Genomic DNA, 19,754 nt, shown 5'->3' with positions numbered 1-19,754 from the left:
ATGCACAACTGCGGCTTAAGAATGGCAATCCAGATGATTTGGTGTTTTTTTTATAGAGGAACCGTTTGAAAGAGGTAGAATTTTAATAGATGAAATAGAGAATTATGGAACGGTGGCGGGACTAAAAATAAACAAAGAAAAGACTAAAATATTAGTTAAAAATTTAACTGAAAAACAAAAAAGGGCATTAGAAGAAAATTTGGGGTTGCAAATAGTAAAAAAGATTAAATATTTGGGAATTTGGCTCACCGCAAATGTTCCTCAATAAAAGAAGATAATTATAAAAAATTGGTATTATGTATACAAAAAGATTTAGACATTTGGGGGAAATTACAATTATCATTGTTAGGAAGGATTTCGGCGATTAAAATGAATGTTTTACCAAGAGTGTTATACCTCTTTCAAACAGTTCCAATAAAACTGGGGAATTTTTTTTGATGAATTAAATAAAATGATTAATAAATTTATATGGCTAGGTAAAAAAGCACGAATAAATGCTAAAGCGTTACAGCAGCGGTTCTCAACCTATGGGTCGCAACCCCATTTGGGGTAGATCGACCATTTCACGGGGGTCGCCAAGCAAGGCTGTCTGCCATTTTTTCCCCACTTTTCCGGCAGGTGCCTTAGCTCCCTTGGGCTGGGCCAGCTGGTGGTCGGCCTGCTCCGTCTCTGCTGCTTGCCAGCTACGCCTCAGCCAGCGCAGGGGGCGGAACCATGCATGCGCGGCGCTCCCGGACAGGGAAAGTCCTCAACTTACGACCGGTTGGGTAGTCCTCGACTTACGACCGGTTTAGTCCTCGACTTACGACCGGTTTAGTCCTCGACTTACGACCGGTTGGGGGTCGCGGCATTAAAAAGGTTGAGAACCACTGCGTTACAGGATAGTAGAAGTAGAGGTGGCCTTGGACTCCCAAAATGGGAAACATACTACCAAGCAGCTGGATTGCTTTGGATCAGTGACTGGATAAATTTAGAAAATAAAAGGGTCCTTACAATTGAAGGTCACGATCTACAAGTTGGATGGCATGCTTTTTTATGGGGGAAAGATAAGAAAATTCATACATATTTCTTCCGACATCAGATAAGGGATGCATTAATTTGGATATGGGGAAAAATTTAAAAAAAATATTATACGAAAATTCCAATTTGGATTTCATCAATGGAGGCGATGATTCATCCAAACACATTAGATAAAACAAAAATGATTAGGTATAAAGAATTATTAGATAACCAAGGGAAGTTAAGATCAAGAGATGAATTAAAAGAACAGGGAATAATTATTGATTGGTGGCCATATGCACAGATAAAATCAAAATATAATAAAGATATAGAGGAGTATGGGATATATCAAACATTACAGCAATTGGATAAAATAAAGGGAGAATTTTTTTTAACAAAAACCTATAAACTCCTACTAGAAATTGAATTTGAAGAAGAAATAGTAAAGGGCCCCAGATAGCATGGGCCCGAAATATAGGTAGAAATCTAGGACTAGATGAATGGGAAAGAACATGGAACGTAAATTGCAAATTAACGTTGTCAACTGCGTATAAAGAAAACCAAATTAAAATGTTTTACAGATGGCATCTAGCACCGGCGAGATTGGCTAAAATTTATAAAAATATGAATCTAGATTGTTGGAAATGCAAAAATAATGAGGGAACATTCTACCATATGTGGTGGCAATGCCCCAAAGCAAAAATCTACTGGGAGCAGATAAGAAGATGGCTACTGGAAATAACAAAACAACAAATTGAATTCAAGCCCGAAATATTTTTATTAGGTATAATTAATCCAAAAATTGAAAAACGACTCCAATACATCATTATACATATTATAACGGCTGCACGTATTGCATATGCGCAACATTGGAAAAGTGAAAACATACCGTACCAACAAATGCAAAGATTATAGGAAAGATTTTAGACTGTGCAGAGATGAACAAACTAACCTTAGAAATGAAAGACAAAGAAGTTACTGAATTTTACAAGGTATGGGACATGTATTCTAGTTGGTTAGAATTGAGGAATAAAAAAGTAAGAGAAGTAATGTAAATAATTGTTAATAAACGTAAGAGATATAGGAGATAATATTGTTAAGGGAAAAGGAAAATGTATTGTGTATTGTGTATTTTGTCTGTTTGAAAAAATAAAAATAAAAGAATTATTTAAAAAAAAAGAATGCCAATCCAGCAGTTCTACAGTAACTGCTTGAACAACTAAACCAAAACGTTCCATCTATGCCAACCTGCAACTATTACAGAATGTCTAATGAGGGATGTGAACTGTAGAGGATATGTTAAAAAATCACTGATATGGATTCTAATAGCGTACAGTCTCAAATGTTGAACCTTGTTTATTGTCTTTAACTTTGTCAGAAGGTCACAAAAAGTGATCATATGACCTCAGGACCATCAAAAATACATGCCAATTGCCGAGCATCTGAAACCTGATCATGTAACCATGGAGTTCCTGCAACGGTTATGTGAAAAATGTCATAAGTAACATTTTTGCCACCGTAACTTTGAATGGTCACAAAATGAATGGTTGTAAGTGAAAGACTATCTGTATTAGTTATACTCCAATAGGCTCTTTAAAATCTGAAGTGTCATTGCAAGAAATGGTAACATCAGGACCTAACTTGCATAAGGATTTTAAGATTACAGACTGCAATAGTCTTACAAGGGAAAAATACAATTGCTGAACGTATTTCTTTTGTTGTATGTTTTTTTTAACAATATTATTGTAGGAAATTAAAATGACAGGAAATCCGTATCCTATTGTTTGAACTTTGTGGAAAGTTCACTGTACATCTGAAAGAAATCTTGAAAAGTTGTATTAGCCCGTCCTGTGTCCATTTATCTGACACAAAAGCAGCTACAACTTCCTGGCTATATGAAATCCAAAAAGGAAATGAATTATAGCTTTTCCTTGGTATTCAGACAGCTGATTTAAAATAACCGACTATAGACCAAACCCCTAGTCCAATGAGCTACGTGCACTATTTCAAATTTATATGTTACACGATTACTTATTTCCTGCTCTCCCAACTTTTAAACAGTGCACAGTGCACATATCTGAAACAATGGATATGCTAATTCAGCTTTCACAAAAACCAGAAAAATAAAATTTAGATAAAACTCTCTATATTCCTATTTGAACGGAAGGGCTTGCTTAGGGAAGGGCTATTTTGTAGGCCTTCCAGCAGGAGGTCCCTGATATAGGGGTTGTCCTTCCCAGCCACGTGTTATGACCAGTAGGATAATAAGGCCTGAATCCCGTCTGTCTGCTTTGGCACTGACAACAGGGAGAATATGGCTGCCTAAATCTGTTTTCAATCTGAGTACATTATTTCTGTCATTTGGCGGTGTGTGAGCATTGCTGCCACCACAATTTCTAATTGGTTGAGATCAATCAACTGTTTGTGAATGTTGAAATACTTTTTTTTTCTTTCTGAATAAAAAATGCAATGGGTATTCTGTAAGCAATTCTCAATCCACTGGACTCAAAACTAGCAAGTATTGTACAATAGGCTATTTACAGAGATACACAGATTTCAATGGTTGAATATAGTAAATAGTTAACAAGGTCCAGCCTGTATGACGCTGTGGTTAAAATGGTAATCTAGGACCAAAAGGACACAAGTTCTTTTGATGGTGGATCTTTTGGCAAAAGCATCTAGACTCATCTGTTTAATTTGGCCTTTTACATTACTGCACTATATGCTCATCAGGCCAATAAAATACTGTCAAGTATTCTGTCATGTCCTAAAGTGCTGTTGGAAGCAAATCCTCATTGTTCCTTCCTGTTTTGCCAATAACAGGAAAACTAAATATCCTGCCTACATTTAAACCAATTGGGCACTACAGTAGATCCAGCAAATCCACAGGTCTCCCCAACACAATCACATTCTCTTTGGGGGATTTCCAAAGTTGGGAGGGTCCTATTCCCAGCAAATGATGGCCTTGAGTAGGAAGGAAGAGAGGGAATTCCCCAATCTGTGTTAATCTTGCCAAAACTGATTAATATGGTAAAGTGTTACCTATCCAATTTTCAATGCATGAATTCAGTAAATATACATATTGAAACCTTTAACCAAATAAGATTTTAGGCCATACTACATATTTATTTACTCGGCAGAATCTTGGACCAGCTAGTGACTTATTTGCTGCCAAACAGAGAAAGAGTAGTTTTTCCTCTTAATGACCTATCAGCTTATCTATAAAATGTAAATTCTGCTGCTAGGAACACATTCCTATGAAGCTACCCAAAGTTCAAATTGCTCAACATGTTGTCTGGTATTATTTCTACAGACATCTAGCATTCTTTTCCAATTCAGAAAAAAACAGACAAAAGAACAGAATCTTAGGAAAGCCAAAGAAATGGCTTCCTGCTGCGAAATATCCCTCACATACATATTATATACGTATCTTATGTTAGTATTTTAAAATTTAGTCCAGATTTGTTTGGGATGAGCTATATTTTATTTTCTTTTTTGTCCTCCCTACCATATTTCAATAGTATAAAGGAATACAAATATGATTTAAATCTACATGTGTGATTTTTTTTGCATTTTCTAATATAAAAAATAGTACAGAGAAAGATATTCTATTGTCGTAACTTTTCTGATAAACTGAGAGTTTGTACATCTCTTCCTTCCCCACCTTCAACAATTCCTTAATCTGAAATCTTGTATATTTTCCTTAGGGTAACTCCATTAAGAAAGACAGTTTGGTGTAATGGTTAAGGCATCAGGCTAGATCAGCGGTTCTCAACCTATGGGTCGCGACCCCATTTGGGATCGATCGACCATTTCACGAGGGTCGCCAAGCAAGGCTGTCCGCCATTTTTTCTCCCCTTTTCCGGTGGGTGCCTTACCTCCCTTGGGCTGGGCCAGCTGGTGGTCGGCCTGCTCCGTCTCTGCCGCTTGCCAGCTACGCCTCGGCCGGCGCAGGGGGCGGAACCACGCATGCGTGGCGCTTCCGGGCAGGGAAAGTCCTTGACTTACGTCCGGTTGGGTAGTCCTCGACTTACGACCGGTTTAGTCCTCGACTTACGACCGGTTTAGTCCTCAACGTACGACCGGTTTAGTCCTCAACTTATGACCGGTTGGGGGTCGCGGCATTAAAAAGGTTGAGAACCACTGGGCTAGATAGTGGAGAACTGTGAATTCTAGTTCCATCTTGGGTATGAAACCAGCTGAGTAACCTTGAGCCAATCACTCTATCTCAGTTCCAGGATGGAGGCAATAGCAAACCACTTCTGAAATCCTGACATGAAAACTGCAGGGACTTATTTAGGCAGTCACCATCGGTAACAATTACTCAAAGGTACCAAACTACTACAACAACAAAAACCCCAACAACTATTAAACACAATTGAGTTGTTGGTTTTTTTGAATAATACAGGTTTGTATTGTTACATCAATAGCAATATAGGAAACTATAGGAAGCAGCTGTAGGCCATCCCAAAGAGGCAGCATATTTGGAGCCTGTTGGCCTGTGGATAATAGCAATAGCAATAGCACTTAAGACTTATATACCGCTCCACAGTACTTTACAACACACTCTGAGCAGTTTACAAATGTCAGCATATTGACCCCAACATTCTGGGTCTTCATTTTATCCACCTCGGAAGGATTAAATGCTGAGTCAATCTTGGGCCGGTCAGGATCAAACTTCTGGCTGTGGGCAGAGTTAGCCTGCAATACTGCATTTTAACCACTGTGCCACCATGGCACCATGGATAAAGCACCGAGATGGACATCTCACTTTTTTCATTATGCATCAGCAGATAGAAAATGCAGAAGCTTTGCCTCTTTATCTCTGACTGTTCTAACTTTGGCTTAGAGTCAGGATTTTTCCTCTTTATTCCTCCATTCCTGCAGAGCACTAAGAAAGTAACAGGAAGAAGTACAAAACCCCTTATGTTAAATTCAGGGCAATGAGATCCTGAATAGACAGGGTGAAAAAGGCTGAGGCAGAAAATGTTATAGCATGTCATTCCTGCACAGGTTATATACTTTGATCCTTTAATCATTAGAATTCACTGACTTGGTAAGACCAAAAGCCAATTCTCAAAATAGCTCCTGCCTCCTGTATAGTAGCTTATTAGCTATTCAGGAAAAATGAAAGTTCAGTATTGTATTTATCTAATATCTAGATTTGACCTGATTTTCTGAAACTTAAAAAAACTTTTAACAATTAACTTTCAAAATATAATTACAGGTAGTCCTCAACTTACAATAGTTCATTTGGTGACCATTCAAAGTAACGGCACTGAAAAAAGTGACTTAGGACAGTTTTGCGCACTTACCACCATTTTACTATCCCCACGGTCACGTGATCAAAATTCAGATACTTGGCAACTGACTCATATTTATGACAGCTGCTGTGTCCCAGGGTCATGTGAGCACGTTTTGTGATTTTCTGACAAGCAAAGTCAATGGAGACACCAGATTCACTTAATAACTGTGTTACTAACTTAATAACAGTAATTCACTTAACAACTGTGGTAGGAAAAGTCATAAAATGAGACAAAACTGACTTAATTCATTTAGCCACAGAAATTTTGGGCTCAATTGTCATAAGTTGAAGACTACCTGTAATCATAACACTCCTTCTTTGTCATTATTCAAACCAATTCCAGGGCAGGATGTATGAGGGTTCCTTTCTCCCTGTTCTTCCTTCCTTTTCCCTTCCCGTCCCTTTTCAGTAGGCAGGTAAATGGCTGATTCTGGATGGGGCATAGACCAAGGAATTGTGAGACTGGCTGGGAACTGTCACAGACCTTTGAAAATGAAGATTACATGACTATAACAGGAGCCCAGCACTATAGCAGGAGCCAATAAAACTGAAACAGCCACAAGTTCTCTATATTTCATTCCCTTGGGAGTCATATGTCCTGGATTTGGGACATATTTTGTAAGTTAGCCCACTTGAGGTATCTTGTTTCAAAAACTGTTGCCCTATGATGCACCATTTTCATCCAGAAAATGTCATGATAATGAGAGTTTTGGTAGCACATGGATAAACTTTGTTCCTATAACTATTTCCAATAAAGTCTTTTATCACTTTCTTCCCAACAAGAATAGCATTGCTTAAAGTTTAACTGTTTAAGAGAGAGAATAATCTACTAATAGTTTTGTACATCCAAAACCTGCTTAGCTTTAAAATAATTTAAAGCAGACAATATTAGCTCTTATTATCCTGTACTAGCCTAAATTGATTCCAGCTTGGAACTGGAATGAAACATTCATATGAATTAGAACTTTTTTTCCTCAGTGATAGTCACACAATTTATTTCCCCTGGAACCATTTCAAGATAGATAATTTAAAAATATTTTTCAAATCACTTTAAATGCAGATTCAGTTCATATTCAGATAACTTCTGAAGCTCAGAATAAAATCATATAGATTTATTGTGGAGTAATTGTAGTTCTGTACACTTTTTCTGAGTAAACATCATAGGATGACATCGCTAAGCTTACTTTTAATGAAGCAATAACAACATTAAGCAGTATTTGTTCAAGCCTTTGCATACGTCTATAACCTGACTGCCTTGAAGCTTTCTCCTAAATATGTGGGTATAATATTGTTTATTAAAAAAAGAGTGTATTGCCTTTAGTCATAAAAAAACCCTTTATTTATAAATATGTCTACAAAATTATATTTGTTCCTTGAAAGATGTATAAATATCAACTTAAAAGTATGAGAACTCCACAAATAATATATTTCCAGTGTTTTCAGTAGCATAATTGCCATAAATGTCAAAGTGAAGCCACTTTACTATGGTTTTATGTGTGGCTGTCAGAACACATTTTTGAGTCAAGCTGTTTTTTTCCCTTGTTTTCTCATTTTGCCTTTTTTAGTATGATCATTTTCTTCTTTGTACTTTACAATAAAACAATCACCTTTTTTCTTTTAACTACAAATTAATGCAGGAGGAAAAAAACAGAACACAGCTATATAATCTAAAATTATAAAAGAGCAATATTCTTTCTTCAATACACAATCACATCAAAAATAGCAAAATTGTTATAAAAATTAAATATCAGTGCATCATTGTTAAATTACTATGGGTCAATTGGTTGGTTTGGCATAGAAAGTTTCATTTACATTCAGCATTTCTTTACCACTTTGTTTAAAATTATCAAATACTGACCAGTGATGAAGTGAATGATTTCAAAGGAAATATTTTCACTGTCATCCTAAGGAAACAAGATGGTTTCAAACATCCCATCCTATTTTCTGGAACAAGTAAATGATGCCATTTTCGAAAAGTAATCCATTCAAAATGATCATCAGACACAGTTTGCGGCTAGTATTCAAAATGACTGCAAAACAAAAGAAAAACAGAATGTGGCAGGGTTCCCAATAGATTTCCATAATGATAAGAAACAAATTAGTATGGACAAATGCTATTTCTCGTTAATGAGATGACCTGGTTTTGGCTCAGAAGCTAAACAGGGATGGGCTTACTTAGTGTTTGGCTTTCCTTGCTGAGCACAATTGCTCGTTAGTATCCTTTGCACATTAGGAAAATCATTAATTCAGTAATATTCTATTCTGGTATTCTTTTCAAATATAGTAATTTAATATTAATAGTGATATTTATGCCCAAATCAGTATTATATTGGCATAGGTTAAATAGTTATTACATTTTATTTTAAAAACTTGACATTTGGAAAGGGATCTTCTTATGCATCTGATAAAGACAAATTAGGGGGAAAAAATTCAAAATTACTGCACCAGAAGTGATGCTGTTTGGATTACTTAAAAACTCAGACACTATAGAGAATATAGTACTTAAGAACATATCTGAAATTTACTGATATTTCATTGGCAAAGAACTGGAAAAATAAACAAATTCCAGGACAGAAAAGGATATTGTATATGAATAATGTCATTCTTGTTTATTTTTCCAAGACAAAATTAACAACAAAATCTAGATACAGAGACTACTTAAACATGTTATATATTTAAACCATTGTTTTAATTACGGTTTTTAACTAGAATCAAAGATTATGTTTGCAGTTTTTGCTGTCTTATGCATACTGTTTCAATTTCTATGTATTTAGGGTTTTAATAAAGAAATGAAGTGCCTCTTTCAAGAATTTCAGTACTGCTGTATGTCTATCTGTTTCAAGTAGTGGAAACTCTGCTGGAAAATCTACCCCTGAACAACATTATTGTAATAGTGAAGTTAAATTAGAAAAATACCTCTAATTGCTTGAAAGTTTGACATCAATACAAATACTTTAATGAGCTTGAGACACAGATGGGTGTAGTCATGCTCCCAAATAACTGCTGGAATCAGTAGAAGTTTTCCATAGCTGGATAACAGCAATGCTTTCAGAAGAAATATGAAATTTGCTTTGGTTTTCAGAACATCAGATCTTGCTAACCACAGAGCAGTGAAGATGCCAGTCAAAAAGGCAGTTTGTTCTGAATGGGAGATGGGTATAAGTAGAAAAAAAATCATTTAGAGAAAGAACTGATATCATCAAAAGTTCCTTAAGTAGCTATATAGTATTTTACTACATCTTACGCACATGCGTTTTTAAATTTTCTTTTGGAAGGCATGCATTGGGTTTAGATTAGGCATAGGAGTTTGTAAGTTAAACATCATAGTTTCAAGCCATTTAACATGTGAACTGTCCAACCCTAGGTAGTAAAGCTTCACTGGCCAATTTTGGATTGACAGAAGCTACCGTATATACTCGAGTATAAGTCGACCCGAGTATAAGCCGAGGGACCGATTTTCCCACAGAGAACTGGGAAAAATTGGTGACCCGCGCATAAGCCGAGGGGGCATTTTGGCTGTTCCTCCCTGGCCGCCGCCCCNCCGCCACCGCTGACTCGAGTATAAGCCGAGGGGGGCATTTTTCAGCCCCAAAAATGGGCTGAAAAACTCGGCTTATACTCGAGTATATACGGTAGCTGAAAAGTTAAGGCTGCCATATTCAGGCTGTAAAAATCTGACAGCCACTAGATGACAACAATATGTAATAGCTTACATATATCTCTTGCTTGCCATCTCTTGATTTTTACAGCCCAGATATAGTAGAGCAAAGAAAAGCAGGTTCTCTTGCTGTTACAGCAATTATTATTATTTACTGATTTTGTTTTATTGCTGATACTCAACATATCTCCTAGCAGTGTACAAAGAAATAAAGATTAAAAACTTCAAAGCAGCATCAATATATATATTATGATGCCCAGGATTCGCATTTTTAGTATTATTAAGGGGACACACACACACACACACACACACAGACACACACATTACTATAGCACTAATCAATAGTTAATCATATATGTAAATAGAACTCTGAATACCATGAGAATTATATATCAGCATCTTTGATTTTTACAAATTGAAATAATTGTATTTTACGCAAATACAATATCCAGCTTTGAAGAATCTGAGATAACTGTTTTTTGAAAAGCCATGGGATTTAGGATTGAACAGAGATTTGCACTTGGGTCTCCTAGGCCCTTTCTAGACACTATCTCCTGGAAAATATTTACATTCATAAATATTGTGCAACATATTTTTACATATGCTAACTCATGGTATGCTGCAATCTTTTGACTGTCAGATATCTTCCAGCCAAATTCAACGAAAGCAAGAGAAATACTGGCTACATGAATATATGTCACAACACATTTAAGAATTTTAGTACAATTGAAGCAACTGTCAGTGTTTAAATGCTGCTGTTTAAAAGGACAGAAACAATAAAAGGATAGAAGCAATACAGTATCTCCTTCATTGGTAGCAATATTTGCACACAGCAAATATTTGATCTTACCCAAAGATGCTATTCCAAACATTCGATAGAAATCCCATTCTTTGGCATATCTAATTAAATCATCAGGATCAGTACTTTGACTTGAATCCTGTAACTGCAGCCACCTGAGATAAGCTTCGCAAAGTAAACAGAATATGCAAAGCTTTCCATGAATCTGCAGTGGGAAAGAATATTAATGTCAAATGCAAATACTGTCCAGTCAAAATACTGTATTGACCACAGAACTATAAGCATGATAGGCTTATCACATTTTACTAGTACAATTAAAAAGCCTGTATAGGTCATTTGATCTCCTCCATTGAAGAACAGCTAACCAAGCTATGTGACATGCTTTGAAGTCTTGAATGACTTCATACATTAAAAGTGAATCTGATACAGTATTCAGCTCAGACTGGGATCTAGTCCTAGACTACAACTTAATTCATGGATTTGTACCAGATCCAAAATTTGGTTTTTCTACATATAAAGCCTATATTTCAATTTTACACAATACCTAAATCAATCAGATTCTTAGTGATATGGGTTGAATTTATTACAGCTTATGATTCTACAAGGTGTGGTGAATACTGTGTTGACATACAATAAATTCAGTTATTTATAGCTAGGTAGTCCTCGACTTACAACAGTTCATTTAGTGACTGTTCAACGTTACAATGGCACTGAAAAAAGTGACTTATGACTGTCCTTCACACTTACGACCTTTGCAGCATCCCCATGGTCACATGATCACAATTCAGATGCTTGGCTGATGGCTGCAGTGTCCTGGAGTCATTTGATCAGCTTTTGCGATCTTCTGACGAGCAAAGTCAATGGGGAATCCAGATTCACTTAACAACCATGTTACTAACTTAACAAATGCAATGATTCACTTAACAACTATGGCAAGAAAGGTCGCAAAATGGGGCAAAGTCACTTAACAAATGTTTCACTTAGCAACATAAATTTTGGGCTCAACTGCAGTCGTAACTCGAGGGCTACCTGTAATGATACACTGAAAAACTATAACAAAACCCAGCTTTACACCTTGCCCAGTATAGTGAGGCAAATTCCAGTGTTCAGTACTCAAACAGAGCCTACTGAAGTGACTACCTTACCCCCTGAGCTCCTGCCATTTCTTACCATGCTTCTCTGTTGACCTATTTCCACTACAAGTTCCTCCACTAGGCTTACTATGATAGACCCGGCCAGATCCGTATCTCTACGCCAAGTGACTACTAAACATCAATCTGAAGATGGACATAAATATGATATTGTTAAAATATCATATTGTGAAGCATAAATACATATTAGCTATCAAACCCAATATGGACACATGCACTAAGCTGACTTCCAAATGACTATGGTATAATTATAGATCAGGCAGCCCAGGCAGATAGTAAAGAATGAAAAGAGTAGAAGCAACAATAAGAGAAGAGTGTCAGAAGAGTGGCTGATAGTTGTAGGTCAAAGGATCATTCAAGGCAGGAATCAGGAAGTTCCAATCAAAACAATTTGCCTACTAAACAACAGCATTAAACTGCAATATATAGATAGACTTCCATTGGACCTGGTTATATCCGAGACCGCCTTCTGCCACAGATTGCTTCCCACCGGCCGATACGCTCCCACAGAGAGGCCCTTATCAGGGTGCCATCGGCCAGACAGTGTCGGCTGGCGACCCCCAGGGCAAGGGCCTTCTCTGTCGGAGGACCCACCCTCTGGAACGAGCTGCCCCCAGAGATCCGGGTTATTCCGGATCTCCCCTCCTTCCGTCGCGCCCTTAAGACCTGGTTGTTCCAGCGGGCAGGACTGGCCTAGGGGTATTTTAAATTGGTTTTAGCCAAATTTTAGTAGTAGCGGCCGATTATATATTTATTTTTAATGATTTTTTAAAATTTCTACTGTATTGTATTAAATTGTTTTTAACTGGCTGTAAGCCGCCCTGAGTCCTACGGGAGAAGGGCGGGGTATAAATTTAATAAAATGAAATGAAAATGAAAATGAAACAAGACAGATGCTATGAATTCTCTCTGTATATTATATAATTATGTTTTATAGGGGCTATAGTTGTCCAGTACATCTCCAAAGTGTGCTTTATTTTGACCAGTTCCTCGATCAGGACAGAACTACAAACTTTTAAACTTTCACAAGTTAAATCCAATATTGCAATTTTTAGAATAGGAAGCCAATTAAAGTTAATATTGCCAAGTCCAAAACAAATTAGCCTTTTCATTAGCTTGGAGCAAGATTGACAGATCCTATAGCAAACTAAGACAAGAAGCAGACACAACAGAAACTTACATTTATTTTTGTATTGAATAAGATATGTCTGTAAGCTTGTGCTTTGCATAAGATAGCATTAATTAAGATGATGACAGTATCATATTCTATATATTTGTCCACTGGCTTCTGGCAGGATTTCTGAAGGTAACAAAACAAAAGCAAAGTAATATTTCCAGTAATATTATAGAGAAGAAACATTTATTAAAAGCTCTTAAGACTTTTGAAATTTCTGTTATGAATCAAGGGTTATCAGAGATATTATCTTCAGTTTTATATTGTAGTTTTCACAAAGTAACATTTCTGTCACAACAGCAAAAGAAAGTAATATTTTCATTTTACCCAGTATTAAGTTCAGCAAGAGTAAAGGGGAATGATTTGAAGAAATAATAAAAACAATTTAAACAGAAATAAGTAATAGTCACATTTTTAGCACAATATAAACATATTTAAATAACAGGTTGTGATTAGGGGAAAAAATATAAAAGAAATAAAATGAAAAAGGCAAGGCTATTTCAATGTTTTTGCTTACAAGCACATTTTTTCTCTTTTGCTGTTTTAAAAATTATTTTATTATTTTTAACCATTATGTTAAATCTCAGTTTTTGAATTCTCACTCCAATCCTAATGCAACAGTAGTAGTAATAATAATTTTAAAAGATAAATAACATAGATGTATGTATTCTGTTCTCCCCCAATGTTTTACTTTTTGTTTTTCCTGTTGTTTTTTATTTAATTAATGAAAATCAAAACTATATTTAAAAAATTAGCCCAGGTACAGATTTAAATAGTTCAGGCACACAACAAATGCAAAGTATACATTGAACCACAAGAAATAAAGGAACGGTCTGTAGAGGTTTCTGAAGCTAAGACTGAAAATATGCATTCATTTGTGAAGAACTTTTAACTTTTACTGGTTCCATTATACACTATCAAAATACATATATGCATTTGAAACCTAGACAAAGAGAAGTTTATGCTTTGTTTACAAGATAATATATGATGATCATAAAAACATGACCTGGTCTTTCAACACAGGAAGTACAAATGCATTCCAGACATACACCAGTCATAGATCATGGGAGGGTTGCATGCTGCAGCAGTGGAAGAGAACTTTAAAACTGGAGATTATTAGGAAATGCACAGCAATATTTATCTTAAAAATAATACAGAGCTGAAAAAGATAAGGATTTAAAAAGGACAAATTAACTTTTTGGTGGTTGAGGGCTATATTTTAATATCTGAGGGAACTTTAAGGCGTGCAGAGATTAGGGTGAGTACGCAAGATGGACATAGCTATGCTGCAAAGGTAACATGTTTATAGTCTTTAGAATAGTTGTTCGTTACATTTGCTGGAACTATATCATGGCATATTTACTTGATATTTTTTTTTATATACAGCATTTGGCAACCTCCAGAATAAAAATCCAGACAGCCACTTCTAATCCATAGAATATATTTGATCAAGGAAAAGGATGGTATCTCACATTCCGATTGACACCATTATTACATAAATATACATTTCAACTATTATTTTTATGCAAATGAATATTAACTGCTATGTTTGATTGCATTTTTGCTATAAAACTTCTTTAATAAAATAAAACATAGTGGAGATTATGACCAATAAGCTCCATTGTAGTTTTTAATATCAGAAAAACCTGTTTTATTAGATTTGAATAATCTGCTACAGAAGGTTGATACTGGAAAGATACAACTGTAATTAAAACATCTTATAATGTATTCACTCTTCCTACTGCAGACCTACGGAATACAGCTCTTCTATTAGTTATACTAGCTGTCAATTGCCATTACTGTAGAAACTACAACACTTTGCGGGGGCTTTCTCTTTCATGAGGGGAGTGCATCTAACTTAAATGATATTTTCCTTTCTCCCCAAAAACCTATTTCAAAAAATAAAGGAGGCTGAAGGATACTGGCTGTGCTGCACTGAACTGTAGTCAAAGGGTGAAAATAGCAGAAACAGGAAAAGAACAACCCTGTAAGCCAGGGAATTTCCATTACTTACTGTTGCTCAATTACGGGCCTTTCATTCCCTTGAATTTCAATCCCATGTGACATAGTCCATGACAGGCCTCTTCACTCTTTTGGAGCCTCTGGGCACCTTTGGATTTCTGAGAACATGTCACACTCTCTCCTCATGAGATCTAATTTTCAGTCACCTAATTATCCTCTTCTTTTTTTATCTATTCTATTTTCTCTTTAACAGTTTGGTGCCCAAAAATGAAAATAATACTTGAGCTAAATCAAACCAATCCTGAATACTGTATAGTGCAATGATTGTTTCTGAGATCTGGAAACCACACTTCTATCAATGCACCCTTAAGTTATATTTGTCTGTTTAAGCATGTTGACTGCTGACTCACATTCTAGTTGTAACCAATTCCAGATGATTGTCATATATACTGTTATGAGTTCACATATACAGCAATGCTTAAGTTTAAAAATCATTTTGAATTTTCAATGTTTCTGCATCAATATGATCTCAAACCTGATCTGTTCTGCAGTTACAACTCCTAAAACTAGACAAACAGAACCCAACAGAACAACTGTCAAAAACATTATACTGGTTCATTTATTTATTGAGATAAATGTTCCAAAACTTCATATTTGTATATGCCAAAAGTATATGAACTTTGACTTTCAGTAACTAGTGTGCCCCTTTGGGGCAGCAATAACTGCAACAAAATATTTCCAGTAACTGATCTATCTTGCACATCAGCATGGAAGAGTTTTAGCCCATTTCTCTTTAAAGAACAGCTGCAAAAGATATTGGTGGGCTCACATGAACTTTCCCTTCAGGTACTTCCACATTTGTTTAGGATTAAGGATTAAGGTTAATGTACGACTCTGACTCGGCCATTCGAAAACATAAAAGTTTCTTCTGCTTTAATCATTTTTGGGTTATACAGCTTGCATGTTTTGGGTCACTGTGTTACTGCAAGACCCAACATACCTACAAGAGTATGTTGAGTATCCCCTGCACATTTCCAGAAATACAAACACTAGTCTTACTTTAGATAGAGGAATCGTCTGAGCAAATGTCTTGCAAGTTTAGAGTTGGATCTCTATAAGCCAGGGTTTCCCAAACTGTGAGATGTACCTCCTTTGGAGCAGTGCAGAGTCCAGGAGAGGTACGGTATGAAGAACCTTTTAGTTACATTGGTAAAATAATTTCAGCTTTCCCACAGTTTCACTGTGTTATTGTCATTGCGCATTTGCGTTCATTTTGGTGTTGCATTTTTAGGAGAGGTGTGGGAGGTGTGACGCTAAAAAAAAAAATTAGGAACCCTTGTTTAAAAGCTTTCAGATATCTTCAGGCTGTAAAGGACTTCATATTGAAGAGCAATAAAACCTATGAATAAAATGTAAATAGCACTAAGTCTAAAGGTAAAACTTCAAACTCGGAGGGAATGTCGAGACACTTCCCGTCAAGGATTAGGCTAGGAATCTGAAGATCCTCTTGGATCCGGGACTGATATTGAATAACTACATGATATCAGTGCAAGGTGCATCTATCAATTCGAAATTCCTGCTTCTTCACATAACTCACGCAGATAGAGATCCGCAGCACACCACGTTGATAATCCTTGTAGAGCTCAGTCGCTTTTGTACTGCATTCAACACAGCGGTAACAAGCAGACCCCTCCATTTTCCCCCCGAGAAAAACTCTTGCCAAGGGTGTTTTGCTTCGTTCGCTTCCGGATTCCGCTCGCAAAGCCGAAAGCCTCGCGGAGCATCTCGGCATTCGTAGTTTTGCGCTCGATACACAGCCCAGCGGAATTCTGGGCGCAGAACTACAATTCCCAGAAAGTAACTCGCTCGCCCACTAGTTGCCGGGACTCTGAGAGAGGGAAACGCGAAAAAAAAGGTAGAATAATCTGCGCAGGCGTGGTAGGAAGATGGCACCTGCTTGTGGCAGTCGGGGCTGCTGGCCGAGCGTGGCGGCGCTAAAGCTCTTTTGGACTGTGCTGGCGGTTATCCGGCCGGTGCTGGTTCTGGCTGAGCAGTATCCCTCCTTGTCTCTGCGCCACCAGCAAGGGAGCAGTTGCTGCCCGGGCTTTTGGGAGGCTGATTGGGATGGGGAGCAATACGCGGCAACTGCCGGAGACGGCGGTGAGTAATGAGAAAAAAGGAACCGGAGAGACCGACCGGGCAGTTTCTCGGGGGAGAGCCTAGGATGGCCTGGGCCGGTTTCGACTGCAAGGATGGCGAGTTCAGAGCGGAGTGCATCGTTTCGCCCCAAGGTTCAGGAATCAGGGAATGACTCCCATTGGTGTTTTTTTCCAAACGTGGTTGTGCATTTCAGCTCCCAGAAATTCTCGTGCTGGCTGGGGAATTCTGGGAGTTGAAGTCTACACCTCTTAAAGTTGCCAAGCTTGAAAAATTGTGGGCTGCATGGTATCTGAAGAAGGGCTGGAATCCCAACAGGAGCTCTTGGAGACGTCTGAACGCGTTCTTCCAGGCTGCATTTTTTTCCCCTAGGGCAGGGGTAGGCAACCCTGGCTCTTTTATGACTCGTGGACTTCAACTCCCAGAATTCCTGAGCCAGCTATGCTGGCTCAGGAATTCTGGGAGTTGAAGTCCACGAGTCATAAAAGAGCCAAGGTTGCCTACCCCTGCCCTAGGGGCTGAAATGCCATCTTGTCTGGTGAGGGAGTTCCCACCCTTATAAGGATGAGGTGGCCCTGTTGCAGGACATTTGAAGATGAGCGGGGCCGCACCCCGTGACAACAACTTTAGGCACATGCCAGTTAATGGATTTTGCTATCTTGGTCAGTTGGGTGGGATGAGTTTTGGTTAGTAGGCTTGATGAAGACAGGATAGTTAGTTAAATTTGGCTTGACCTTAGCCCTTCCTTGGATTTGAGAGAGTAAAGAGAGAGAAGATTGGCTATTGAGTCTAAGAAGTCGGAAATATCTTTTTGAAGGAAGTGGTGGTAGTAACTTCTTCAAAAGAGATGATTCGGCGGCTATGATGAAATCTTGCCTGAATTGGGAAAATAAAAACAATTGTAGGCTGGCTGCTAACACCACCTTTTCTGGTTTGATACTTGAACTGATCTTGATCATTTCAAGACTGATTTTCTTTACTCTGGCTTTAGGCCTGGTTTGGCAGATATCACCTTAAATGCCCTCTCCCAGTTCGGTTAGTTGTTTGGGATCCCTCAATATATTTTCATATTGGTGATGACACCCCTTCTGGACCAATTCAAAATGCTATGTTTGACCTAAAAACTGGTTAATAGCTCTGACCAGGTTATTTGAAGGAAAATTATTGTTTATTTACCAGGCTCCTAAGATTCTTCCCTAGGCCTTTCGCTAGTTACTCTAGTCTAGACCAGTGAGGTATGAGAAATTGTGAAGCAGTTGAGAAAGAAATGGGAGGAACTCTAGACATAACAGTCAACAAATGGGAGAATATCTTGTTAGTAGCTTATTTCATAAATGGCAGTTCAGTCCAGATTGCAACAGGCTCAGGATAAGAGCTGCAAAATATTTAAAGAGACTGCACCTCAATGAATTAATTAATAGGAGTGGGCTGGAGATGGAAGTTTATGTGATTCTTTCTACTTGATTGTGCCCTTCAATATGGAGCTAGACTGGTGCTAGTGGCATGTTATTCCTCCATGAACGATAACAGAAGAACCAGAGATAAGTTGTTTTTTTTAAAAAAATGTACACCATTCTGAGTGAATGTGATCAGAAGAAGAAGGTATTCTGTTAGGTGTGATGATGGATGAGGGAGAACAGAAAAAAGTGATCAGGCCATTCAGTGATCATAGAATAAGTTAACATAGTGAATGAGAATCACTTAGAAAAACTGTTCTGGATAATGTATGTGATTTAAGCATATGTTTATTCATAAATATACATGGCAAAAGACTGGATGTAAAGTTAAAGCATAATTGATTATGATAGAGATAATTTATGAGGGACACAATGGTGGGGTCTGAATGTGGGACAGAACATTTTTTATAGTGTCAAGAATGAATCTTTGGAAGAAAAGAAAAATAAGGAAAAAAACAAAAATAAAAGTGAAACAATTGCAGGAAAAGAAAACGGGGCCTTTATGAAAAAGTATTACTAGATTACTCTTCCCAAAAGAATGAAATGGACTTAAAGAAAAAGAATGCGGAAGTTGGAGCAGCAAACAAAATTATGGGGAGCTGCAGAAGCGTTTGGAATTTTAATGTAATTGGATATATGAAAAACAATAATTGGAAGTATAAAGTGGAGAAGGCTATGAAGGGAAAACATTCATGTAAGATTTTAAAAGGTAAAGGTTTCCCGTGCTCAGTCACGCCAGACTCTAGGGCATGGTGCTCATCTCTGTTTTCTAGCTGAGGGAGCCAGCGTTGTCTGAAGATGCTTCTGTGGTCATGTAGCTAGCATGACTATATATACTGAGGCGCATGGAATGCTGTTACCTCCCACCTTCCCACCAAATTGGTATATATTTATATGCATTTGCATGCTTTTGAACTGCAAGGTGGGCAGAGCTGGGACAAGAATGGGAGCTCATCCTATTGCACGATGTTTGAGTATCGAACTGCCAACCTTCTGGTTGACAGCCCAGCATCTTAACCACTAAGCCACCATGCCCCCTCATATAAGATTGCTGCAAAAATGAGGATGAGAAAAATAGTTTGAATAATATAT

General features: G+C 37.4%; 1 protein-coding gene across 1 annotated transcript; it reads right to left on the bottom strand.

The window, feature by feature from the left end:
* Window positions 1–7,409: 7,409 nt before the first annotated feature.
* ARV1 (ARV1 homolog, fatty acid homeostasis modulator) lies at window positions 7,410–16,793 on the bottom strand. Its single transcript, XM_015819040.1, has 5 exons — window positions 16,646–16,793; window positions 13,093–13,212; window positions 10,813–10,966; window positions 9,221–9,445; window positions 7,410–8,334 (listed from the first exon to the last, which is right to left on the bottom strand). The coding sequence occupies exons 1-5, from the start codon at window positions 16,742–16,744 to the stop codon at window positions 8,228–8,230; spliced, it is 705 nt and encodes a 234-aa protein (XP_015674526.1). The 5' UTR covers window positions 16,745–16,793; the 3' UTR covers window positions 7,410–8,227.
* Between the last annotated feature and the right edge of the window lie 2,961 nt (window positions 16,794–19,754).

Source organism: Protobothrops mucrosquamatus, unplaced genomic scaffold (assembly GCF_001527695.2).
Source record: "Protobothrops mucrosquamatus isolate PMUCROS unplaced genomic scaffold, P.Mucros_1.0 scaffold853, whole genome shotgun sequence".
NCBI lineage: Eukaryota > Metazoa > Chordata > Lepidosauria > Squamata > Viperidae > Protobothrops > Protobothrops mucrosquamatus.
This window is presented reverse-complemented; position numbering and strand designations above follow the sequence as displayed.